This window comes from Trichoderma virens (assembly GCF_000170995.1).
Source record: "Trichoderma virens Gv29-8 chromosome Unknown TRIVIscaffold_83, whole genome shotgun sequence".
NCBI classification, from domain to species: Eukaryota; Fungi; Ascomycota; class Sordariomycetes; order Hypocreales; family Hypocreaceae; genus Trichoderma; species Trichoderma virens.
In genome coordinates, this window is record NW_014013666.1 from 434732 (window position 1) to 460327 (window position 25596).

At 49.7% G+C, this 25596-nt stretch overlaps 8 protein-coding genes across 8 annotated transcripts; 5 read left to right on the forward strand and 3 right to left on the reverse strand.

Moving 5' to 3' along the window:
- Positions 1-721: 721 nt before the first annotated feature.
- On the reverse strand, positions 722-1515 carry TRIVIDRAFT_193440 (uncharacterized protein; the record flags this gene model as incomplete). Its single annotated transcript, XM_014098243.1, has 2 exons — positions 722-1251; positions 1314-1515. 2 exons carry the CDS (start codon positions 1513-1515, stop codon positions 722-724), a joined length of 732 nt encoding a protein of 243 aa, XP_013953718.1.
- A 514-nt stretch (positions 1516-2029) lies between these two features.
- TRIVIDRAFT_224749 (uncharacterized protein) lies at positions 2030-2546 on the forward strand (the record flags this gene model as incomplete). Its single annotated transcript, XM_014098244.1, has 2 exons — positions 2030-2312; positions 2383-2546. The coding sequence occupies 2 exons, from the start codon at positions 2030-2032 to the stop codon at positions 2544-2546; spliced, it is 447 nt and encodes a 148-aa protein (XP_013953719.1).
- Positions 2547-3060: 514 nt separating this feature from the next.
- Positions 3061-4122, forward strand: TRIVIDRAFT_46543 (uncharacterized protein; the record flags this gene model as incomplete). Its single annotated transcript, XM_014098245.1, has 1 exon — positions 3061-4122. One exon carries the CDS (start codon positions 3061-3063, stop codon positions 4120-4122), a length of 1062 nt encoding a protein of 353 aa, XP_013953720.1.
- A 70-nt stretch (positions 4123-4192) lies between these two features.
- TRIVIDRAFT_132672 (uncharacterized protein) lies at positions 4193-7117 on the forward strand (the record flags this gene model as incomplete). The annotated part of the gene is made up of 1 exon (XM_014098246.1): positions 4193-7117. A coding segment is annotated over one exon (2925 nt), but the record flags the coding sequence as incomplete, so codon positions are not given.
- A 939-nt stretch (positions 7118-8056) lies between these two features.
- TRIVIDRAFT_46635 (uncharacterized protein) lies at positions 8057-10077 on the reverse strand (the record flags this gene model as incomplete). Its single annotated transcript, XM_014098247.1, has 7 exons — positions 8057-8603; positions 8672-8701; positions 8768-8907; positions 8972-9168; positions 9239-9373; positions 9451-9645; positions 9711-10077. The coding sequence occupies 7 exons, from the start codon at positions 10075-10077 to the stop codon at positions 8057-8059; spliced, it is 1611 nt and encodes a 536-aa protein (XP_013953722.1).
- A 4971-nt stretch (positions 10078-15048) lies between these two features.
- Positions 15049-15900, forward strand: TRIVIDRAFT_67936 (uncharacterized protein; the record flags this gene model as incomplete). Its single annotated transcript, XM_014098248.1, has 2 exons — positions 15049-15539; positions 15666-15900. 2 exons carry the CDS (start codon positions 15049-15051, stop codon positions 15898-15900), a joined length of 726 nt encoding a protein of 241 aa, XP_013953723.1.
- Positions 15901-18197: 2297 nt separating this feature from the next.
- On the forward strand, positions 18198-19181 carry TRIVIDRAFT_92810 (uncharacterized protein; the record flags this gene model as incomplete). Its single annotated transcript, XM_014098418.1, has 3 exons — positions 18198-18489; positions 18554-18778; positions 18821-19181. The coding sequence occupies 3 exons, from the start codon at positions 18270-18272 to the stop codon at positions 18925-18927; spliced, it is 552 nt and encodes a 183-aa protein (XP_013953893.1).
- A 4089-nt stretch (positions 19182-23270) lies between these two features.
- Positions 23271-25108, reverse strand: TRIVIDRAFT_213601 (uncharacterized protein; the record flags this gene model as incomplete). Its single annotated transcript, XM_014098249.1, has 5 exons — positions 23271-24568; positions 24627-24694; positions 24748-24869; positions 24923-25025; positions 25077-25108. 5 exons carry the CDS (start codon positions 25106-25108, stop codon positions 23316-23318), a joined length of 1578 nt encoding a protein of 525 aa, XP_013953724.1.
- Positions 25109-25596: the final 488 nt, after the last annotated feature.

The following is a 25596-nucleotide window of genomic DNA, read 5'->3' on the forward strand; positions in this document are numbered from 1 at the left end:
TAGATGGAATTGAAGCTCGGAAAGATGCAAAGCAGCAGGGGATATTTATATTCTGTCAACTTGCAGCTCTACATAACCATATAAACAATATCCCCACCCAATTGGCATTCATTATTAATGCAGATTCATCAAATTCGCCATCCAGAAATTATTAAAGCTGCCTGCCATTACTAGTCATGGAATCACCAATTATCATACGCAGCGAATACAAACAAAAACAGAAGCAACGGTGAGGCCATTTGCCAAAGAATGGCAACTCTTGCCGCACTGAGGCTTTTGGCCCTGCGCAGGCAAGTCCATCCGTGACCCCTCTGAGTGAACCCCTCCTTCCCCACCTGCCCACTTTGCATGAATCGCTAGCAGATGACGTCTGTTTGTTTCTGGGCCGAAAAATGGGGATTGATCCAGGGTAGGCTTAGTGGGGGCTCTGCGTAATAAGCATAGTGCAGAGGTTATTGGGCATGTTCATCTGGGAAATGGAGAATTAAAGGGGATTCATCGGAGTAATTATATTTAGCAGATGGCGAAGAAACTTGGTTTGTGGCACTTTGGCGGGAACTAAGAGTGTTGGTGGTGGAGATGGTTGGTGTGGAAGAGGCAAGAAAACTTCTAACTGCCTTCTAGCTGGTTACTACACTTGATACTAATACTATCGAGTCATCAACTACTTAAACAAAACAAACAGGTATACTATACAGATACTATATAAATCTAATCATAGTTATGAAGTTGTTCCCACGAAGACTACCAAAACCGCCGCATACGTAGCCGTAGACACCATCGTCTCCATGTTATTCGCCCTCAACAAACTCGACAGCACCAAAGCAAAGAGCAACACCGCCACCGACACCGTAACCAAGCTCTTTGTTAATGTTACCTCCGGCAATCTCATAATCAGCATCGGCACCACAAGCGCCGCACCACCAATAATCGCAACAATAAACCGTGCCAACTTGTCTACAAAGGCAGAAACCTCCGTAGGCGGTTGGCCCTCCAGAAACTCTGGTGTCCGCCGCTGTATCTCTCGCTTGGTGTACGTTAGAGACTTTGGCAGAACAGCCCTGAGGATATCGCGGAGTGGGTCGCTGGCTAGCATTGACGTGTCCGGCAGTCGACGGTAAGTTCCTGGGTCTTCGGATAGGTTTCCGACTTCGGCAAAAGCTTGCTCGATGTCGAGCCGCTGGTTTCGGGCCTGAGATCCGGTGACGGGGATTAGTTTGTTGAGATGTTCATAGTCACGAATAACGTTGGCTACCGTATATTTTAGTCTTTGTTCGATTACTGATACAAAGTGCGGCTGCATATTCTCTTACTATAGTCGTGAAGAAGCTTAGTTAGTTCTTCACTTTTGTCTCTTGGCAACTGCTTAGTTTCTGAGGCAATCCTCTTTATTTGCGCGAGTTCAATTTGTAACCGGATAATGTTGAGTCTTTGTAGACCTCTAAACATGATAAAGTGAGGCTCTTCGGCTCCTGTACTAAACGTATACTGGAACAGCCGCTGCTCAAACTTCATATCGCCGGTAATCATCCCGTCAGTTTTAAGAGTCGCCATTTCCATTTGTGCGAATATGTTAAAATAGACTCAGCAATACTTCTAGAAATGATTACAGAAACAGACATACAAATGAAGAAATGGTATTTAAAACTTGTTATCAACTACGGAATGACGAATAGGCTAATCTTCACTCTTTTGGACTATTTATACCAAGTCCACAACACCATCCGATCAAGCGGCAATGCATAGTCAATTGCCAGGCTCAGCCACATTTGAAACGAGGCTATGCGACCTGTATGCAAGGGTGCCCGACTTGAGCCCAATCACAATCCATCACACAATGTCAGCGGCTAAGCCGAATAATCGTGTACAACCATTCAAATCCAGCGTTAAGTACCTGTAGCCAGTACTTCAACTATGAAGCAGGCAGCATTTAGTCTTAGTATTCAATTTTACAGTTGACCAAATACGTGTATCCTCCAATTTTACAACCTTTGCGCATTCGGCCAATATTCCTCCATTGCTACTTTCAATGCCTGCACGGAGCAAGTTTTCTCCAATTCATGTGAGCGGATCTACAGAGTCCATTGGTGCCGTGGACATTCTCGCGCAGATCAAGGCCGACTTCAATGAGAGCAGATCCATTCTCTTCGAGATTTCGCGAGCGCGGAGCTCTTTCTTTTCTACTCTCACCGGCAACCGCTCCAAGCTTGGCGACGGCGCGAAAGAGCTAGAGAAGACGCTTTCTGACGTGATAACCAAGTTGAACGATTTAGCTGCTAGGACGGATATTGGTCTGAACAGTTTGCCTAATGGTTAGTGTTTCAGTGTCTTGTTGCGCTGTTCAACCTTGCGTCGGATGCTGATAAGAGGTGAAATGTAAAGCAATCATTTCAATGCGGCAGATTGAGAAGAAGCTTCGTGACAACATTATTGCTGAGTTAAAGGCTGGAATGATTAATAAGAAACACAAAGTAGACTACGAGAAACTGTCAAAGCACGCGGCAGCTATCTGCGCTGAAGCTATAGAAATTTACAAAAACGCTTGAAGACTGATTCATTAGATGGAAATATAGAGAGTTCTCCAATAGCCCAGAATTGTTCTAGTTCTTACCCTTATAGCTCCTAATAATTGATGATATCGTGCCAAGTTACTACCCACTGAACAACAAGGATAACTAAGAGCAGACATCGTTTCTACCTCGCCCTCTCCTGCCTCGCAGGCCGGCTTATGAATACGTATATAAGCAAATTGATTGAGGCTGCATCGGAAAAGTGGGCATTGAAGGAGTTCGTGCAACCTATCATATCGTGATGACTTCATGGTTGGACATAATGTTACCTGTTGCTTCCTGTAGCCCCCACCTATGCCTGATTGGAAGAGAGCACAAGGCAGAAAGGCTGTGCTATCTTGAGAGCCTCTTCCCCGAAATCTCCTTGATACCCAACTCAAACCCAATTATCTAGACGCGCTCCACAATAGACTGCTACTTTTCATCACAAATATCAACACTCTATCAGCATTGTGGATCAAGATTCTTCAATTACATGTGGGCGAGACCAATGTCAAACAATCGCACACCGCCGAGAAGTCGACTTGAATTCAATATCGCACTTATATGCGCCCTGCCGCTAGAGGCAAGCTTCGTCAGCGCATTATTTGATGCCAGATATGACGGTGAAAAATATGGTAAAGAACAATCAGACACAAACGCCTACTCTATGGGTGCGCTTGGGTCTCACAATGTTGTTCTGGTACACATGCCAAACATGGGAAAGGTTGCTGCTGCAACCGCCGCTGCACATCTTCGTACTAGTTTTCCTGGGATCCAACTGGCTCTGGTCGTCGGCATCTGTGGTGGCGCACCTTTTGGGCCATCTGAACTCCTCCTTGGCGACGTCGTCATCAGTGAAGGGCTGGTTCAATACGATCTCGGGAGGCGATTGCCTAATACATTTGCGCGAAAGGATACGCCTAGAGATAACCTGCCAAGGCCTAGACCTGAAGTTTGCGCGATTCTGGCCAAGTTGAAAACTACTCAAGGCCAATCTCAGTTGCAGAAACAAATGTTGGATAATCTTCGACTATTGCGTCAGCAACCTGATCTTACGATACCATATCCGGGGCCAATGAACGACCAGTTATTCAAGCCGAAGTATCTCCACAGGCACCGTCCGCCGGCAGAATGTGCGATATGTGCCAACCTCGATGAAGATGATTTATGTTCTTCAGCCATCGAAGCAAGTTGTGAGGAGCTTGGATGTACAGAGCTGGACCTAAGACCTCGCTCAAGGTTGGCACAAACATCAAATGAATCTCCACCTGCTATCCATTTTGGGCTTGTGGCTACCGGAGATACCGTCATGAGATCTGGAAAAGATCGAGATAAACTTGTTGCTCGCGATAAAGTGATCGCATTCGAAATGGAGGGTGCAGGAGTGTGGGAGACATTTCCTGCCGCTCTTGTCATCAAAGGTGTTTGTGACTATGCGGATAGCCATAAGAATAAAATATGGCAATCTTATGCAGCGGCTACAGCAGCAGCAACTGCAAAAGCCTTCTTGAAACATTGGGATACTAGTAAGTACTATTCTTGGGTCGAATCTGATATACTCCCGTTCTAATATTTCTGTTACAGCGCTGCCAATGCCCTCGATTTTCCCTCAGAATTTAGGAAATGGCCCCCCTGGGTATCAAAACACAACACAACTTGACACGAGACAGTTGGAGATAATGAAAAGACTCTATACCTCGCCTTATCGAGATCGCAAGGAACGAAACCCAGATCGGGTAGCTGGAACTTGCGAATGGTTTACGCAGCACCAGCTGTTTCTAGACTGGAAGAAGAGCACTTTTTCAAGACTACTTTGGGTATCTGCTGACCCAGGATGTGGCAAGTCAGTTCTGGTCAAATATCTCGTCGACCATATCCTTTTAAGCGAGACATCGAGGACGGTGTGCTATTTTTTCTTCAAGGACGATTTTGAGGACCAGAAAAGCATTGTCAGTGCTCTTTGCTGTATCTTGTATCAGCTGTTCCAGCAGAATCCTGCTTTGCTCTCGGAGTCCATTACGAATCAATTTGAAGCTGGAGGGGAGCGGTTCCTGGCTTCATTCAGTGAACTGTGGCACATCCTTCTTTCCACCGCCCAAGATGTGCGTGCCGGAGAGATAATTTGCGTTCTAGACGCGATTGACGAATGCGAGGATCATGGACGATCTCGACTTGCCAAAGAACTATGCAAGTTATATGGTGCTGACAGCCGCTTAACCTTGAACTTGAAGTTTCTCGTTACAAGCCGGCCATTTGGCAAAATTCGGCAAGGTTTCCAACCTCTACAAATCCCCAATCTGCCTATAATACATCTAAGCGGGGAGAGTGAAGAAGAATTGAAAAAGATCTCCGCAGAGATTGATACATATATTAAGGCCAGGGTACAAGATATTGCCGAGCGATTACAACTTGGACAAAAAGAGCGACGAACGTTATTACAAGAGCTTTTACGGGTGCCTAATAGGACATATCTTTGGGTTTACCTCATTCTCGATCTGGTTGAGAGTGATATAAACATTGATAGGACAGGAATACTCCGAGCTACTACTCATATTCCAAGGACGGTCGATGAAGCGTACAACAGGATTTTATCTAGAAGCTCTGATTTTAAAAAGTCCGAGAAGATTTTGCACATTGTCATGGCAGCTGAACGAGCCCTGACATTGGCAGAACTAGGTTTTGCATTGGCGATCCAGAGCTACCACCAGTCTTACGATGAAATCGATATTCAAGCGGAAAACCGTTTGCGTGAGAATATAAGAGATAGTTGTGGACTCTTTGTAACCATTATCAACTCCAAGGTTTATCTTCTCCACCAAACCGCAAGAGAATTCCTAGTTCGCAATGCCGAGTCGCAATCAACCAATTCCATTACTCAGGATCTACAATGGAAACACCGTTTGATGCCGCAGGAGTCTCACAATGTATTGGCAAAAATTTGCGTTTGCTACCTTATCTTGGAGCATCAGGATAACAAGCCTTTGTCCGAGCTCTCTAGGTATGATGAGACTCGTATTCTTTGGGACTATTCTGCTAACTATTGGGCCACACATATCCGAGCATCTCAAATCGAAGTTAGAAAATCAATGATGCAGTCGATATTGAGGATATGCGATACCGGTCCAAATTGCGACGCTTGGCTCAGGACATTTTGGGAGAAAACATCTACACCTTTCCCTGAGCAACTCACAACCCTCATGATAGTATCTTATTTTGGACTGTATGAGGCAGTGCAGATGATAATATCAACAATGACTGATAATATTGAACTCAGAGCTCGAGATCTAACGTATGGGCGCTCGGCACTCTCATGGGCTGCGGGAAATGGCTTTGATGCTGTTGTCAGATTGTTAGCCCGAGGCCACCGCAGGTGGTATAGAAAGATCACTGGACTGTTATTTGGAAATAACGTTGAAATCAACTCTATGGATGAGTCAGGCCGTACACCGCTAGTGTACGCTATTTGGAACAGAAACGTGGCTGTTGTCAAGGCACTTCTTAAGGCTGGAGCTCAAGTCAATTTAACGGATGATATTGGTGGTACACCGTTGTTCTATGCCATGTCCTACAGACGAGAGGCCATCGTCAAATTATTACTCGAAAACGGAGCGACTCCCATATCCGAAAATAAGATGGCCACGACCCTATTTTTCTCAGCCTTGAAAAAGGGGGATGTGCAAGCTGTTCAATTATTCCTTGACTCAGGCATCCATATTGAGGCAAGAGAACATGATAGGACACCACTTTCAGTAGCTGTGGAAAAAAGGAATTTGAATATGATCCAGCTGCTTTTCAAGCACGGTGCCAACGTTGAACCAGAGGGCAACTTCGACGCACCTCTTTCAACTGCTGTGAGATACAAAAATCTAGAAGCTGTGCGGCTGCTGTTGGATCACGCAGCCAATATTGAGACAACTTCTAAAACAGGAGATACACCACTTCTAATGGCCGTGAGAAATCGAGATCGGGATACTATCAAGCTTTTGTTAGATCGCGGAGCCAATATTGAGACAACTTCTGACACAGGAGATACACCACTTCTAATGGTCGTGAGAAATCGAGATCAGGATACTATCAAGCTTTTGTTAGATCGCGGAGCCAATACTGAGACAACTTCTAAAATAGGAGATACACCACTTCTAATAGCTGTGAAGAATCGAGATCTGACTACTACCAAGCTTTTGTTAGGTCATGGAGCCAATGTTGAGGCAATATCCAATCGAAATCATACACCACTTCATTACGCTGTGTTTAATAAAAATATGGCCTTTATTCGAGCTCTTTTATGTGGGGGGGCTATCACTGGGGCAAAAGATGACTACGACGCCGCACAACTGCAAATCATGGTCATGAAAGGGGGACACCTAGACCTGGTTCAGATTCTTCTAGATCGAGGCACCATGATTATTGATTCAAGAGATGAAAATGGCTGCACGCCACTTTTACTAGCTGTAGAGAGGGGACACTCAGAGGTTGTTCAATTATTATTGGATCGAGGAGCTCCTATCGAAGCGATGGATACAAATGGACGGACGCAGCTGTCATATGCCACCGAGCGTGGGTATTTCAAAGCTACTGAATTTCTCCTAGATCACGGTGCTGATATCGAAGCAGCTGATATTCATGGCTGGACGTCACTCTTCTATGCGGTTCTAGGAGGGGAGAGTGGTATTTTGGAACTCCTTCGTCATAGAGGCTCTCTTATCGTTGCAGGGTTTGATTATGGTGGTAAACCATTCCCCCCTGCAGTTGACCATGCTCTCCATAAGTCTATCACCAGAGGATCTCCTAAGCGAAGTAATATGGATTATGGACCTTACATCCGATCCCTTCTTCAGAGAGGTGCCAACATCAACAGGGTTGACGTATATGGACGAACACCACTATCTTACGCGGTTGCATCAAAACAACATGGTTTAATCAGGGTTCTTCTTGAAGGGGGTGCTAATAGGCAACTACTGGATGCGGATAGCCAACAATTCTTATCAGTCCACTGGCCTTCGTATGGTCAATTTTGACGAATTGTTACCCGGCTATTAGTATGGATATTGGTCCTAAGGTATACACATCTATGTAGTAGCTCTAGGTTTATCCGCAGAAGGCTGAGTTATTTAATGCTTCCTAGTGTCTATATAAAAGTGCTTCATAGAAGAACATATACAGGCACTAGAATACCATCTAGCTCGGCCCATCAATAATGAAATGGTAAAATAATTGGAGATAAATGATAACGCTCTGGCGTTATTCGACTGCATATATGAAAGCTAACTGTTAGATAGATGTTAATGCAATAGAGGTTCTATTCATTTTGCTAACTAACTGCAAAAAGCGCGTTGATGCAATTTTCTCCTCTATCAATGACTGTAAACAAATAACAGCAGTATAATCACAATTCTCGAGGGACTTGTAGGACAAATCAACTACATGTAGCTTCTACACTGCAAAGTTATCTCTGCTTCTCCATATCCTCATAAGCCCACTTGGAAGGCCAATCAATCACATTTTTACCTAGGAGTAAATGTAAGATACAATGCAGGCACCACCATCGAAACATTATCAATAGTATCCCTCTCAAACGTATCTCCACCCATCCCCGGAGGCAGAGTAACATCATACTGCAAAAGTACACGGCTAAGCACCATCCTCAGCTCCATCATCACAAGACCCTTCCCAGGACACGACCATGTCCCCCGATTAAACGCAATCCAGGGAACGCTATCCATCGAACAGTCCTCCCACCTCTCCGGCCGAAAAGCAAGCGGCTCTGCCCAATATCGCGCATCTCGCTGTAACGTATAGGGGGGAATCGAGGCGATTGTTCCGCCGGGGATGAATTCGCCGTCAATCATGAGGCCTTGTGAGGGCAGGGCTCGGGGCATTCCTGCTGCGGCTGTGGGCCTCAATCGCAGCGTCTCGTAGACGATCCAGTCGAGATAAGGAATTGCCTTTGCCTTTTCATATGTCCAGTCGCTGATTCCTCCTGGGAACTGTTTCTGAAGTTCGGCTTGAAGATGCTCGTAGGTATGGGGGTTCGTTAACAAGAGATGGAACCTTGCAAAATCCAAATGTTAGTCGCGATGGAAGGTCACGGACTCCGAGGAATTTTAGAGGAGACTCACGCATTTGCCAATACTCCAGCCGTCGTATCGCTATTGAGAGATAAAATCAGCATGTTTCAATCCTATGTGGGTGATAAGAAGATCACCAGTACATACCTTCCAGCTATAATCAGAAGACGAGAATCTTCTTGAACGGCACGTTCCGAAGGAGGTGCCGCGGGGTCCCCCTTGTCCATGGCGTTTAGCAGCCACGACATGACATCCTGCGGTTCCTTTTCCTTCTCACTAGCCAGGATCTAAACATACAATCAGCTGGTTATCACGGCACAAAGTCTAGTAGGGACGAAGGTAGGGACTCACCTTTCGCTTCTCGTTGAGCTGCTCATGGCACCAGATAGAGAATCGACTGAGACTATTCAAACCCGGTGTCGAGCCGACCATGTACAGCATCCACGGTATGGTGGTCAAGAGCCCGATGAACCACATGGTGTCATGAACGCCTTTGATAGCTGGGTGAATACTTGTCGACTCGAGCATGTTAAAGTTTTTGGAAAACCCTGCGAGAAATCTCTTAGTTTACTGAAAGACATGGACCACAATGCTCGGATTGCTCTTTTGGTCACTTACCAACATCTGCCATGACATCAAAGCTAAAGTACATAAAGTACTTTGTCATATCGATTGGGTTGCCATTTGCCTCTTCGATTTTGGACAGTAAAAGGTCTACTTTTGCCTGCACTCGCGACTCATATACATCCAATGCTTTTCAAAATCTGTCAGCATATTCATCAAACGGCTTGTAAGATATTCAGAAGGAAATGAGTTGTCCGCCTTCGTACCTCGAGATGACCCAAGGGCCTTTTCCCAAATCTTCTTCCGTAGTTTGTGTGCTGCTGAGTCCCGCGTGTTGATCAACGAGGACTTGGATGGGTGTCTCGACGTCTGCGAATACCATGGCGGTCTCGATGTTTGCGAGTGGGCTCCGTAAAGAGAGCGGATGGCAGAGGGACGGTTAATGGACAATTCGCGCGGCCCTTTGATTTCATTTGTTGTTTAGTATAGGCACTTTGTTTCACCACAGGTATGTCGTGTCACCCACCGACTCGCACAATGTCTCCGTACTTTTGATGGAGCTTTTGTATATCTTCGTAACCCTTTCGGCTCTGAATCATCTTTCCCATGGCATAAAACCGAGAGATCCTTGCCCAGAAGGGCCCGGGAAACTCCCGCAGAGGATGAAAGAATGCTCTATACACAAAGATACTAGTCAAAACTCCAACATTGTATGCAGTTGCAACTAGGACGGTCTGCAGCAAGGCCGCCACAACTCGGTACTCTCCGATTCGAATGTAGCCTCCAAAAATAGTAGCTAGCGTGAAGAGGTAGATGAACAATAGTCGCCACAAGTAGCTGTCGATTTCCACCGGCCGAAACACAAGATGGTGGGAAACAACGCCGGCAATCATGGACAGACCCACCGTGAGCTGCCACGACGATGGCACAGCAGGGAAGAGGGCATCGCCAAGGTGTTCCAGCTCCAATTGTTGAGCCATGGCTTCGTCAAGAGAGCACAAAAAAGGCACTCAGCAAGCAGATGTCTCACTTCCAGAACAGCCCTTGCGGTGAAGAGGGGGAATTCCCGCCGTGATCCATACTGTGGCGTGGCGCTGCTGTGACTCCGCACCTGATGTGGTTACACAGATGCGGATTTTTTAACATGTTTACTGTTATATAGCGCTTAATGTAATCTCGATCTCATTCCTGGGCCTCGGATCGGACTGGGATTGGACTGGTTGTGGACTGGTTGTGGACTGGTTGTGCATGCAAGACCCTATATATACGATCTTTTGCGACCAACTTACTGCGGACTTATGCATCTAATCCGTACACCGCCGGTGATGAGAAACCCATTAGGAAAAGAAAGCCCTAGCTCGGCATCCTCTGTGCTATTCCTTGACCCAACAACAATATACGGATACCTTTGCCAGATTTGTATTACATCGCGATTTCCTCTATATTAAACCGCGATTGTTGTCACCGATCTGGCCGCGGATTGGGCCAGCGCTGCTTCAAATCCACCTAAATGCGACCCTGGAGGGCAGCCTTTATGACGATCCTGCCGCTTATTGGACATTTACCAAGTAAGAGCTGAACGATGCGGAAGCGAATCCTCTTGCACATTTCAATCCGATAAGCGACCAGATTAGATGTCCTAAGCCTGAGTCATGCTTGCGCCATCGCCTGCATCAAGTCTAGTAGCATCGCAAATAGGGAATCGGTCGAAACGATGCAGCGATCGGGGAATGCAAGCAATCAATCTTGTCGCTTAATTCAACATGCGCTGTGTATATATTTTGCAAGATTCATCGCACTGTGGCATTATTCATATGACGAGGGCAAATGAGCGATATAAACCGTGGAGAATAGTACAGTCCGAAGGAGCCGAAGGATCCTAGTCGTACATACTCTGTAGTCTCATCACTACTACTAGTACAATTCGCAGATGCGGATATATCCAGTAAAGATAGATGGATCCTGCATATTCAGATATAGATAGATCTAGTAGATGAAATTGAATAGAATTGCTGAAACATGGTACCTGTCAGCGTAAAGCTGCATGAAATGAATGCGCGGTCAAAAATCTGCGACCAGGCACGCCAAGACTGCATAGAGCAAATTCTCCTCACAACTTCTACCCTATATACCACCGGAAAGAGAATGCTCTACAAATAAGAAATAGTAGCCAATATGTTATATCAGTGCAAAATTCTGACTTCAGCTTCGGACTGTATTTAGATATATCCAAGGACTTTTGAGCATGTTGGCTTTCCATTCTAGGGTTCTCAACTCGTTTATTCCGTATTAAACTCACTTCCTTGAATCTAGTGGGAAATCTGTCTTATCGTCCCAATACCAGCAACTCAAGAGGTTACAGAAGAAGCAAAGCAGGGAAACAATCTGACTCTAATTCTCCCAACATTCGATATCATAATCTTATGACTTTGCCATGTTGATCAAAACCGCTACCTACCTACCCTTGAGATCCTTTGGCGCAACAAGGCCTTCCAAACAGTCACAGCTTCTCAGGCATACCAACGCGTACATTCCACAAACTCCAGACAACACCTTGTCGACGCATCTATTGATCACCTAACAGTTCCACTTGCCAAACAGCGAGTCGAGGCTTGACAGACCTTAGGGAGTAAGACGAAGACTTGGACACAATACCTTGAAACTAGCTATTGCAGCTTTATTGACTCTTTCATACTAATAATAGATATAACCACTGCAACTCTGGATCAAGCCGTCATCTAGAAAAGGTTTGTTGAGTTAGGTCTCGATGTTATATGTGACAAGATGAAGTCCCATACAACACACCACCCGCAGATATAAAGACAAGCTGAAACAGCCATCTACGTATTACTCCAGATCAAAGGCCCAATCTACGATGAGTACAAGCCCACGAGTATCAGTTACAAACGATACATCAGACCAATGCACAACACACTTAGCCGCATCTCCAGCCATCACCACCATTGGCTCACCATCTTATCATTCCCAGCCACCAGGTAACTCACCATAAAGCCCCCAACGAATCCTGAATAAAGACAACACCTCTTACATATACGAAGCACATGCATATATACCTCTTACGTGGCAGTCCCAACGTCAAACACACATCACGCACCACTAACCAATCGCACAAATATACTCTGTGCTCTGCATATCCCTATCCCGTGCCACTCACCTTTCCCAACGCTACTAAAATCCTCCATGCCATGTCTCAGACGCATGTCCCAGCCCCTTCTCGCATTCGCCACCACAAAAATAGCACTGCGTCCCCCAATCCCAATCCAGACCCTTGGATTCACCAAGGGCGTGTGGCTATAGCGTTTCAGCGCTGCAGCAATGGTGCTTACGTATTTACGTATGTACAGCTGAGAAAAAAAAAGGGCAAACAGAATCCTCGGGCCATCGCCAGGGCTCATCGTATAGCTACCGATACAGTACCTCGTACATTAGATGAACACTCGCAGACCAATAATGCGTGCCGGTTCATCCTCGTGAGTTCGTCCAAGACCTGGTTCGAGACATCAAGGGAGTCGAGTCAGAGACGCTACATATGGGTCCAGGTGTTTCGCATACTGAGACAGCATGCCGCTGCCTCGGAGGAATAAGGTGATAAAGTGACACTTCCGCTCCGATTGTACCACCTTGACGTGTCATGGAAGCCATCGGTGAGACAGCTGAAGCGTTAGGGCATCTTTGGGAGGCATACGCACACCAACTGTCTCGGCTCTCGAGACAACACAGCCTGCCAATAGGGTCGGTTGTCGCAGCAAATACTCGGTGCAGATGACCAAGGGAAACTGTGGTGGCGGCCGTCCATGGTAATATCTCAGCTGTGGCTTGCCCGCCACCTGCAGTATGATGGAGTCGAGCAAGACGAGCCGCGTCGTCCGTCCAGGGGAAAACGGGATCGACCAGCTCACCAGCGCCATTCATCTGTAAGGGGGGGAACATTGTGACTATAGTCGCAGCCAGTTCATCGCCGGGCTTAGTCCCTGTGAAGACCCTGATTCAAGGGAGGGAAAGGGCGATACAGATGCTCATGGCGCGCATGCAAAATGCATGGATTCCACGCGCGAATAGACGTTCCTCGGCAAGGCAAAAGTTCAACTCGTACTCTTCATTTGCCCTCGTCTCAGAAAGGGCGTAGTCTGCTTGGAAGGATGAGTTTTGACTCGTATTTTCGCTGCCGTCCTGCATATGGTGCCCGTCCGGGCGCTTCGACCTTGAAAGCCATTGCTGTTGCTCGTATGCCGCTTGTCGACTGACTTCGCACGGACAACCGCGGGAAATAACGGCACAGGGACACGATCTGAATCTAAGTTCCCTTGTTTCCTGACAGTCAGCTTAGACACCTCAAAACATAGAGAAAGAGAGGGAGAGAATATAATAGAGTTTGAGCCATGCAGCTCAAGGTTCCGATCCCATCTACTTTCATCAACACCAACGATGAACGGTCGTCTCAGAAGCCATCCCCCTGCAAGGTAGACCACTGTATGTAATACATGGTAATGTCGGCCTTTGTGCAAGTCGTACAGACTATAAACGAGGCTCAGCACAATTAGTGCACTCCACACTGAATTTTCGTCCACAAGGAGCATTGGGGCCGTGCCGTGTCCACCAGCCTGGCAAGGATATAGCTTCTCGGGCCAATTTTTGTAGCGTCCAATTGAAACCGTGACAGTAGCGGGCTGCATCAAGTAAAGCATGTTCAATCTCCGAGAGTCAAATGGTTCTCTGTAATGGTTGCCGGCAGTGCATTTCGACGATCATGTCCTTGAGCTAGCAGTAATAATAGCAACGTGAAGAGCATTTGCCATGGCGGGAGTAGCATCGCATCTTGTGCCTCATGGCTCATGATGCAGATCCTGCAAGAACGGGTCCAAACGAGGGCAAGCTCAAGCCGCCAGCCAACATGTAGTCGTAGCGCGAAGCACTTTTGCTTCTCGTACCCAGTAAGATTGCTGTTGGTGAGAGCGAGCAATACCACCTACCGTACTCCGTACGAGTAATACCATCGCTCAGTGCTTGGACAAGCTCCGGAAATGATGCCGCGCCGTGGATTTGCCCACAAAAACCAACCCTGCAGCTTCCAAGAATGCATCTCTGGATCTAGAGTCAAGAGTCAGTTGGCTGATTCGGAGTATTATCCGACTCCGGCCGCACGCGAGTGGCCTGACTTTGCCAACACTGAGACTCGTTCGGACAGGGAGGCATTAAACGGAGTAGCATCTCGGCAAGACAGAGGGGCGTTGGGCACGGCGGCATCTCTGAAGCAAAAAGTGACAAGAACAAGCACTCATCGGCTGTTTTCTCTGATCTGCGGCACTCGCCAATTCGATGGATGGCATGGCATAGCAAGGATTCAAGCAAGTCACGACGACTACTACCCACTGGGCCCTGTGTCATGGCCTCATGCCAGACTGGGGCTTTCCTCCGTGGCAGGTCTAAGAAGGAGGAGAGCCAATTCTCGTCGACGGAAGTCCTCCGTACTGTACCACGAGATCTGACTACCTGAATGTACCGAGTACTACTTGTATGTACTCGTAGCAGTGGACTCGCTGGACAGGGCCCGCATGAAATCATCTCTCGTTCTGGGTCTGTATGCACGCGGTAGGAGAGCATAATTTTGATCAGATTGCGATCGGTGTCCGACTCATCCCTTGGAGCCTACCGTCAAACGGCGTAGAGATTGGTGGCGTCGTGCCGCCCCTATTATCGGAAAGTCGACGAAGAATGCCATGTTGCCATGCTTTGTAAAGCGACTCCTGCTCTGCCCCCAAAATCACATGGTGAAAGGATTTACATGCGCACCGCTATTGGCCTCGGCACGGCGCGCTCGAGAAGGTGAAGCTGTATGTACCAACATGGCTAGCGGAGCGAGAGGGGGAGTGTGTGCAAAGTGTGAGTGTGAGAGCGAAGCATGGCGGACCAGGGGAGAGACGAGCAGAAGCAACGAGAAGGACAAAAAAACTTGGTTGGCGCTGCATGCTGGCCCGCATATTATTGACATGTTGGAGATTGGCTGCCAGCCCAGTTGCAAAAAGCCAGGGCTAGAGCAAACTAGCCGATGGGCCGTGGGCCATATGGAGATCCCATCGGATCAGGCGCCTGGGATAAGCAACTGGCGTCAGGGGGTGAAGCTGCGGGGGAAATTGCGTCGAAGAGCGATGGATGGAAGAGCGATTCAGGCCCTGTCTCCCAAGCGCTCACTGACCCTCCTTTGCCTCCCCGTTCCCCGGACTTTTCGAGCCCGATTCGCTCTGCTCGACTTAGCGAGGTCGTCGCAACCAGGACCAGGATTGGCCGGGGACTTGTCCAGAGGAGCTTTTGGCGAAGCGACAGTTGAGGTCGGCCTGTGGGTTTGGAAGAGGAATGGCGGCGAGCTTGGCCAACTTTCGGGACTGTCGACGGTCTGGGTAGAGAGTAGTAGAGAGTAGCGGTAGTAGTAACAGGGCTAGCAGACTATTGCTGATGGTCTCAGCTCATGCGCGCTTTCGAGTCCTGTTCCTGCATCAGGGTTTTGCCTCTCACTTGGTTTCCTTTTGTCATACTATGTAGACTCCTCGACACAAGTCCCCCAATCCCCTTTGCCCATTTCCGTCGTGTCTGAGCCAAACACGCCGTCTGGTGGAGCCGCCACCCCATTCCAAGCCGTTGAGCCTATTGTTCGCCTCGTTTCGAAGGCTGCTTGGCTCCCTCTGCCTGAGCTACAGTAGCTTCTCGAACCTTGGCGGAAAGTCGGGCTTGTGCTTGTGCTTGTGCTTGGAATGGGCAGATGAGGTCCGACGATCGCTGCAGTTGATTCCCAGGCAAGCCAGGAGGGCGCATCAGTTGTCTCCGCCAGTTCGTAGCCCGCGCCATTCGAGGAAAACAGGCTGAAGACGAGTGTGTGTGCCTGCAGAATCGAGCAAAGCGCAGGCTGGGGTGACTCAACCAGGCATAGCCCGGCGCAGGTATTGTGCTGGTAGCCTGATGACGCCGCCGAGCATATCTCCGGACGTTGTGGTGACATGATGCTGACGGAAAGATGAATGATTTGGATCGGCCAAGAGGGTTGAGATCCGCATTCTGCGCATAAGGTACATGCCCTGTACATGGCTGGTGGGCCGCCTGGGGGGGTTACAGGCCTGGCTGTCGCTGTAGCGGTTTGCCACAGGGCGGTCGAGGGCGCTGAGGCCACTGAAGGGGGCGCCTTGGAAGGAGGAATTACAGCGCCGCAGCACCTGTTGGCAGCAGGTTGTGGCCAACGGTTCGGCCGGACCTAGACCGAAGATGGATGGTCATAGCAGTACTCCGTACTTGGTAGCTGATTCTCTGTTGCGATTCTTGATGTGTATTGTCTTGCCAGTACAGCAAAGCAAATAGAATAGCAGCAGCAGCACTGGCCTCTCGGCGGTCAATTGTCACAAAATAGTACCTGTTCAATGTGATGCCATCAATGACATAGCCGCGAAATAGAGTCGCAACCCCAGCCACAGCGCGAATGCAAGGTTACGTGCGCTTTACAACAGTGATGTGACTACATGTACTTGTATATGACCGCCCACTCACACACACCACCCGCGATGCGGAGGCAAAACCGGCCGCAGTTGCAGCTGGCCAACCACATTTGCACATGAAAACCCCAGATCTCGGACTGCAAAAGTCGAGGAGGCAGGCCAGCAGGGTGCGGATTGCTTTGGGGGCTGGGCCAATGGCAGTGATGCGGCCAGACGAAGAAGAACAATTGGATCTGGCCAGGCTGGGCCTCTGTCGATTTGCTCAACTGGCAATTTCCGGCGCGAGGCCAATGGGGAGCGCTGGGCTGCTCTGCTGGGGTCCGTCGGGTCATCGTGCGGCATCCCCGTTGCTCGTTTATTTAGCTGGACTGGACTGGAGAGGAGAGACTCTTTGCTTGGCCAACCCGCGGCAGCGGCTCGATGTGAGAATTCACATGTTTTGCGTGGACATGTAACCTCACCTGCACCAACCGCGGAGTGTTCGTAAAGTCGGCACAACAACCAGCAGCAGGACTCGCATGAGACATGTACAAGCATAGCACAGCACTGTAGCAGTAACCTGGCATCGACCGGCAGCACTCACCACATCCCGCAGTACCTGATACTCGCCGTTGCAGCACTTGTCTGAGCAACCTGCTGCAGTCATCCCCATACAAAGCCAAGGCCCGTCGATCGCTGGGTTGCCCGGCTCGGCCGTGTGTAGCAGATGAGGTTAGGCCCAAGCCAATCCCAGCCAGCCCCCCCTGTTTCCGGACGAGGTTGGCAAGTTGGATTGCCACGCTCCAGTCCTCACTAACACGTCTGCCTGCTCGCTGTAGCGCAGAGGTTGCAGTGACCACACGCCGCTAGCAGCAGTGGCCAACGACCGAGTCACTGGCACTTGGCAGCCCCTGTAACAGCACCAGCCCGTGGCACAGCGCCGACTCCACCAGCCACTGCTGCCCAGAGAAGAAAGTCGCGCTCCGCAGTGCGCACACGCCAACGGGCGTGTATGTTTTGTCCAGGCCGGCGCATGCGGTACTTGTGCGGCGTGTAGATGCTGCGTCGAGCCACGCGGGCCAGCGCACCGCCACGGCGACGGCAGGTACTTGGGCCGCGGTCACTGCTCGGGGTACTTGGGCCATGCGGTACTTGCCAACCCGACTCCACGACTGACTCCATCTCAACTCCCCCAAGTCCCCATGGACGAGCAGTGCTAAGAAGCTAAACCTTGAGGGCCTTGTCGCCTTTCGGCCCTGCTAGGCCGTGCTAGCCTTCTCCTTCATTTTGCACCCCCGGCCCGACGATCGAAGGGGAGGGGCGTGCGGCCCCAGCTGAGACCAGGAGCCACAGACGGGTTGTACGCAGGCTAAGGCAAGGGAAGGGAAGCTCAGCAAGGTTGACGGGAGACGAAGAAAGACGGATGCTCGTCCACAACGTACATAAAGAGGCTTCCCTCCATCTCCGAAGCCTTTTTCTCTTTTCTTCTTCTTCTTCTCCATCCACTCGCTCGCTTTACAGTCCAGCTACATTCGTTGCCTGAACACTAAACCCAAAAACTTACAAAAAAACAACTAATACCCCCCAAACCCTTTAATACCGACAAGATGAAGTACTCTTTCGTTGCCCTTGCCCTCGCCGCTCTGGCCCAGGCTCAGACTCGCGCCGATATCCCCTCGTGCGCTCTGCCCTGCCTCGACGCCGCCGTCACTGCCAACACCAAGTGCTCTACCTCCGACTACGTCTGCATCTGCAAGGACTTCGACGTTGTCCAGGCCCAGGCTACCAGCTGTGTTATCCAGAAGTGCGGCACTGACGTTGCCATCAGTATGTTGAATCTGGTCCGAGAGAGATGAAAAGGAAATGATTTGATCTAACCATTGTGCTATAGACAAGGTCCTGCCCGCCACTCAGGCTCTCTGCGCCGCCAACTCTGGCTCTGGCTCTGGCTCTTCTGCCGCCAACACCACTCCCGCCAAGGAGACCACCTCTGCCAAGGAGACCTCTGCTGCCCAGACTTCTGCTGCTCAGACCTCCGCTGCCCAGAGCTCCTCCGTCGCCAGCGCTCCCCCCAGCTCTACTCCCGTCAGCTCTGCTCCCGCCCAGACCACTCCCGCTGGCCCTGTTGGCACCGGCACTGGCGTTGTCCCCCCTCCCGCTGGCAACAAGACCACCACCGGTGCTCCCACCGCCCCTACCAGCGGCAGCTCTACCATCCTGCCCGGCCTTGCCCTGGTCGCCGCTCTCTGCGCCTTTGCCCTGTAAGGGGTTTGACAATCAACGACGAGAATGGAGACGTAGCGATGTTTGGAGGATATCGGATTTCGGGAACGACCTGGTGAGGTGGAAAGGAATAACGGTGTGATGAACTACGAGCTGGACCCCAGACGACTTTTGTTGGCTTTGGATCATGCGCCCTTTCGAGGGAGGTGTAATACACAAAATATACCAGATTTACTGGCTTTAATGCTAATGTCTTCGGACGACCTTTTTTTACGATTATAAACCAACTTGCACGCATTTTGTATTGTGATTTCCAGAGTGATGTTTTACGTACTATTTGGTCATTTACCAAGTGTTTGAAATGTAATAGAAATCAATGCCTTCTGTACGATGGATGGCTTTGATTTTGACAGCAGCAGTATTGGAGCTGAGCTGAGCTGCTTACTCGTACCTACCACAGCGCGGGCCGTCACCGAGACACCCTCAGGCTGTACCAAGAAGTACTCAACCCCGGTACCTCTACTTCTGCTTGTACTTGAAGGAAGCAACAGCTGCTGAGACCCGCTGTATCCGAGCTTCCGCGAGCAACCTGCAGGCCAAGTTCTGCGGCCATGTCTTGCTCTGTTGACTAAGAGAAAATGGCCCTGGTCAGTCTTAAGCGTACCAGTGAGGATACCTCCATGCTGCCGTTCAGGTGAAGCTACGGAGTCCGAGTACTATGTACCTCCGAGCTACCAACCGCGGTGCTTTTTTTTCCCAGTTCAGCAGTACATTGCACAAACCGACGGAAGTATACGTTACAGCAGGAGCTTGTGCGGGTTCCGGTGGCTCCGCTGGCTGGCCCTCATGGCTGAGGGGCGTATACATGGTACATGGCACGTTTGGCGTTTTACGTTTTTTTTGTGCTTGTTTTTTTTTCCCTCTTCCTTGCTGTTTTTCTTGGTGGAGTTGCTTTTACATATTTGTTTTGGTTTTTTTTTTTTTCCTGTTCCCTGTCTTTTTTAGATGGAGGCGAGGTTGGTTCTTTTTTTTTTTTGTGGGGATGGGAGGAGTTGGGAAGGTGGAGAAAAGACTTGGGAGTGAACAAGAGACGGCTTGCTGCAACAGGAAAGGAAAGGAAAAAAAAAAAAAAAAGTGACATGGGCAGAGAGAGAGAGCGGGAAGAGGGAGGAGAAGAAGGCTGGGATGCCATTTTGCGTGACCAATGGATGAGGTTTTTGGGGGTGGACGAATACAGCTTGTTTTTCCGAGGATGTACTTGTATGCGGAAGCTGGTGAGTGGTAGGTATAGAGTACGGCTGGGAGGGAAAAAGAGTTGGAATTAGGCTTTTGACGTGGCACCATGTTGTTGAGCTAGATGGACGTGTATTCCGGTGCGTTGGTATGTACCTAATAAAGTAGGTAATCATGAGGTAGAAGGGGAGAAGGTGAGCAAAGAGAGAGAGAGAGTGGGAGAGAGGGAAGAGACAGAGGGAAGTGAGAGAGGAGCACGACACGCAAGATGAGACAAATGGGAATAATGGCTTGCTGGCTGGCTGCAGGTCGGTGGTTGGCAGCACCACCTTTTGCAGATGACGATGGATCATGACCGTGCTGGAGCTGCATCGTTGCAGGGCGCTAAGACGACATTCTGAGGCACAGGTTGGGTTGGGGCACGTAAACAAGCTGGCAGAGTATAGTACTCGTACAGTACAGCTGTTGGGGTCCACGTAATATGAAGCCAGTATGGATGGAAAAAGAGACGGAGTGAATCATCCCACCCGTCTTACATGGTGCTTGCACGCTCTTCCTTTGGTGGTTACCTCGCGAATTACCCAATCCGGGCATTTACAGTACACAGAGCGCTGTGTGACGATCTCGTCACCCATATCACGCAGAAAATCCGGGGGAGGTCATGCAGTCATCCATCCCCAGCAGCAAAGGACAAGAAAAAAAAAAAAACAGAGGCCATGGCGGAGGCGCATTAAAGGGTGCACACACACAGACGGGCGTTTATACGCACTTGCATAACGTACTCTGCACACTCCAAACAGCCATCACAGACTTAGTGGCGCCAAAACAGAAGCTGTGGCTGCGAGGAGGGTGGCATTCCTTCGTATCGGCGGAGGGGCTAGTTGAGTTTCTTTGCTTAAAATAGGATTTAGTAGAGGAGCGGGAAGGGTACTATACAATAGGTACCTAATAGGAAAAAAAAAAAAAGCTGGGGAATGTTTGTTCTCATCATGGCGAGAGAACTGGATTTTCGTCCAATTCGCGCGCTTCGAGGCCGCAATTTGGCGCTTTTTGCGTGCGTCTGCCAGGGATCGCTGTAGAGAAGCCGGGTAGCGCTGAATTTTCGTTTTTTGCGCTGTGCTGCGTGCACATTTCGCTGCAAAGTCGTTATACGAGGTACAAGGCGGTACGTCGCTCGTACCTTGCCGGGCTTGTGGAGGGGTGGGGCCCTTATGACGCGGCTTGTGCGGGATTTGTGCATTGTTGCATTAGCGGGCATAAATGCATAAGTCACTTGACGGCGGCCAATGTGACAGGAAGCGACTCCAACCTTGACTTCAAACTTGGACTTGGCCTTGGACTTGGCCTTGGACTTGGACTTGACTTGGCTTGGGGAATGGCCGAAAAGTGTATTTTCCTGCTGATGCTAGCACGCAACGAGTAATTCGCCGCCGCAGTGACATGCGCCTTTTCGCCCTTGCTGCAATTATCCAGCGGCTCATTGTTCTTTCGGCCTTCTACTGAGCTGACGGCTCTTGTTCCAGGTCGCACGAGGCGCATTCCAGCGACAAGCCACCGCCATCGAGATATATTGCGTTCCTCAACCGACGCCCGTGCAACGCCAGGCGCAGCCAAAAAGGCAACAAGGTCACAGGCGGACCATCGGCTGAGGCGACAAGAATCAAATAGATTGCACAATGCCAATCCAATCCAATAGAGCCACTGCCAATTCCGGATACCATCTTGACTATCAAACTATGCCTGCTCCCTCTCTCGGGGCGCCCCGTCGACAATGACGTCGAGGCGCAGTCTAAAGATATCGCCCCTCGGCCAATCACGGCGGAGAAGTCGCCCGTTACAGGACTTTGGAGCTTGGGAGGGGGGGGGAGGAATACACGGAAGACCAACGTCAGACCGGGGAATTCACTAGCAGCAAGGCAGTTTCTTTTTTATCCTTTTTTATTTTCTCCTTCACTTTTTATTCTTCCGAGAGTGTGGGACTTTGCAGCTCTTGGTTGATTCTTGGCACGGCATATGGTAGTGTCAAGAGGGTGATCGACGACGCTTGTCTGCAGGGGCCGAACTCCTGTCAAGTATCCTTTCTGCGAACGAGGCGGTTCGCGGGGGTGTTTTTATAGCTGGGCGTCTCGGATTTGCCGGTCGAGGTATGTACATACGCTCGCTGATGCTCCATGTGCGTAGGGTGTGTGTCCGAATATGCTCCCCCAGTATCGTCTCCACGATGACACTCACAAAACTCCCAAGTCATCACATGGAAAAGAGAAAAAGGCGCAAAAACAAGGAAACGACAAGCTACAGTGACGTCAGAAACCATCACCAGCCAAGATTGACATGCTGCTTGCCCAGCTGCATCTGGACTGGCTCAATACCTCCAAGATGACTCTTCATCTCAAGCCTTGCGAGAGAAAAAAGTCGTTCATGAGCATGCCATTGGCTCTAAAAGTCTTGCAGCTCGTCTCGGCTTGCGCGGGATCTCGAAAAGAGGCTTCAAGCCATGAAGCTTGAAACCACAAAGCTTCTCGTGAAATATGGCTGATAACAATGACTTCATCTGTTTCACCTCTCCTCTCCGCCGCCGGTATCGTCGCCCTCCTCATTCGCATCTTGATTGTCTGCCCAGGAGCAAAAACCCAAAGCAAAGCAAGGTCATCCCGGTAAGAAGCCCCCGGCCTCGTCTCCGTAAGTCCGCCGTCATCCTCCCCCGGCTCCGTATCTGCGTTGGTAGCCCATCGGATTGTCGCGACGGCCCACAAAGTCGATTGTATAGTGTTCTCTTTGTCCCTCAATCGATGCCATTCAGCAAGTGAATTCGGACGTACAAGCAATTGGTTAAGAGTCACATTCTCCTGGTTGAAAAAACATGGGTTCCAACGTCTACAAGATAAGCTTGAGAACGACCCGTCAAACTCAAAATTAGATAGCCCCTGGATTCACAATCAACGATACATCATTTTATGTTGCCCACACAAGGTGATTTTACGCTTTAATCTGCACCTAACTTTCTGAGAGATCTGCAATTGACAGTGGGATTCAGATTTGTTTAGAATATCGCAGTGTTGATGGCCAACGTCCCAATTGCAAGGACACGACAACTCTGAAGATGTCGATCATTTCCTCTTAACTCCCGTGGAACCTCTAGGGGCCTTCCTCGTAAACAACTGTCCGAATTCTATAAATCACTTCTTTTATATGCCTAGTCATATCTCTGCCGTCGGCACAACCACTCTCTTCACCGGACGGCCTCGCACCTTGGTTCTCTCTTCAAACCCAAAGGCCAATCCAATCAGGGTCTCCTCAGACCACTTGGCCCCTAGGAAGCTCAGCCCAAAAGGCACTCCCGGCCCCGTCTCCACCAACTCGCCGTCCTCGTGCACCGGTTCCGTCTCCGAGTGATGGCCCATCGGCACCGTTATGGCCGGGGCACCGATCACGGCAGCCCACATCGGAGCCATGCTCGTGGGCATCACTACTGCGGAAAGATTATGCCGTTCCAGGACCCCCGGAAGACCGCCAGGACCACCGAGCTCCTGAAGACGCTCATACACCTGCTGGAACTGAGGGTCGGTATTGTCCCACTTCTGCTCAAACAGGATGTCGTCCCAGATGCCCGTGTCACGCTGAGGATACGTCTCCAGGGGGTGTTTCTGCGTCTGCTCGCGTATGTCGGCGAGAGTGTGGATGTCACTTGGGTTTGATGTCAATTGCGCCAGATACGACGCCACATTGGCGAAGAAGTCCGCCCTCATAATCACCTTTTCGGCATCACGGATGTCCTTTATCGATGAATCGTAGTTGGCCTCGACAATGGTTGCGCCGGCGGCTTCTAGGATGGCGAGCGTCTCTCTAAAGACTTGGACTTCTGAATCAAGGTGCGCGTCCTTTTCTAGGCTTTGCTCGATGGCTTTCCAGGGGACGCCTATTCGGGCTCCTGACAGGGTGTCTTTGCATGCGGCGACGTAATCTGGTATGTGAGGTATTTCAGCCGTGTACTTGTCGTGAGGATCCTTTCCGACGATGGCCTGTAGCAGATACGCTGCGTCCTTGACTGTCCTTGCCATGGGCCCGACGGAGTCTTGGTGCTCTGAGATTGGGATGACGAGAGCTCTGGATGTTAGACCGACCGTAGGCTTGATCCCCACGATGCCACTCCTCTCTGCCGGACAGACAATCGATCCATCCGTCTCAGTTCCCAGCGCCGCCCACGCAAGACCCAAGTCAGCTGCTACTCCGCTACCGCTGGAACTTCCAGAGGGACATTGGTTGATGTGATATGCAGCGAGTGTTTGGCCTCCGTGGGATGACCAGCCGTTCATACTATAGTCGCGAGCGCGGTAGTTGGCCCATTGGGACATGTTGGTCTTGCCCAGGATGATGGCTCCGGCTTCACGAAGTTTCTGCGCGACCAAGGCGTCTCGGGGGACAGTTGCGCCGATGAGGAGCTGTGACCCGGCTGTATAAACGGTGAGAAATAGTTACGAATATGTTGATGTGAAGTTGGGAGGGCGAACCTGTCGTGTCCATCTTGTCATGGGTGGCGATGTTGTTCTTGATCAGAACTGGGATTCCATGAAGCGGGCTGTCATCTGTGAGCCTGAGTTTGGCAAGATATGGTAATTTGGGTGGCTTTACCCTCGAATTGAGCCGGAAGCTCTCTCTTCATCGAGACTCTTGGCGATGTTGAGCGCGTCGGGGTTTGTTTCGACGACGGCGTGGACTGCTTCGTTTACTTGCTCGATGCGTGCCAGATATGCCTTGTGGTGATGAGTAATATGCCCTTTGATGAAGTGAAATCGCGTTCACATACTTTGGTCAGCTCAACACTGGTGAACTGACGACTCTTCAGCCCCTCGGCAAGTTGGTCAAGCGTTGCATCGAGGAGGCTAGGCAACGACGATCCTGATGAGTTGCTGAGATGGAGTCAATATTGCCTCTCTAACAGACTTGGATGGATGACTTACCCAAGACGGATTTCTGGTTGGAGGTCTCCCATTTTGCTCAGCTTGACCAGTTGATTTGAGATGTTGGAGTTTTCTTTTTGAGACTTTTGATCCTGCGAGTGGCATGTGCTTGGAGTCGAATGCGGGGCATAACAAAAGTGCACGCCCTTCATACATGTAGCCACCCGCGGCTGACACGATGACTCCGCCGGTGACTGAGGCTAGGAAAACTGAGCAAATAAATAGTCGAGTGGGTTTTCAATAATGGAGAAACTAGTTTTAACGTCAAGAGACTCAACTGTCTTCATGTTTATTGTAGACCCCCAAATATTAAGCCTTTGCTCCTTTATCAAGCAGTATCTTCACAATCTCCCACTGTTCTAAATACACTGCTTTCTGAAGTGCCGTTCCATAGATGTTGCCCCAGGTATTAACCTTGAATCTCGTCTCAGAAAGCATCCGCAGAACCTCTCTAATAAATTCTCGTTCTTGAGCATCGATACTCGGTTGCCTTGCAAGAATCATCATACCCGCAATAGTC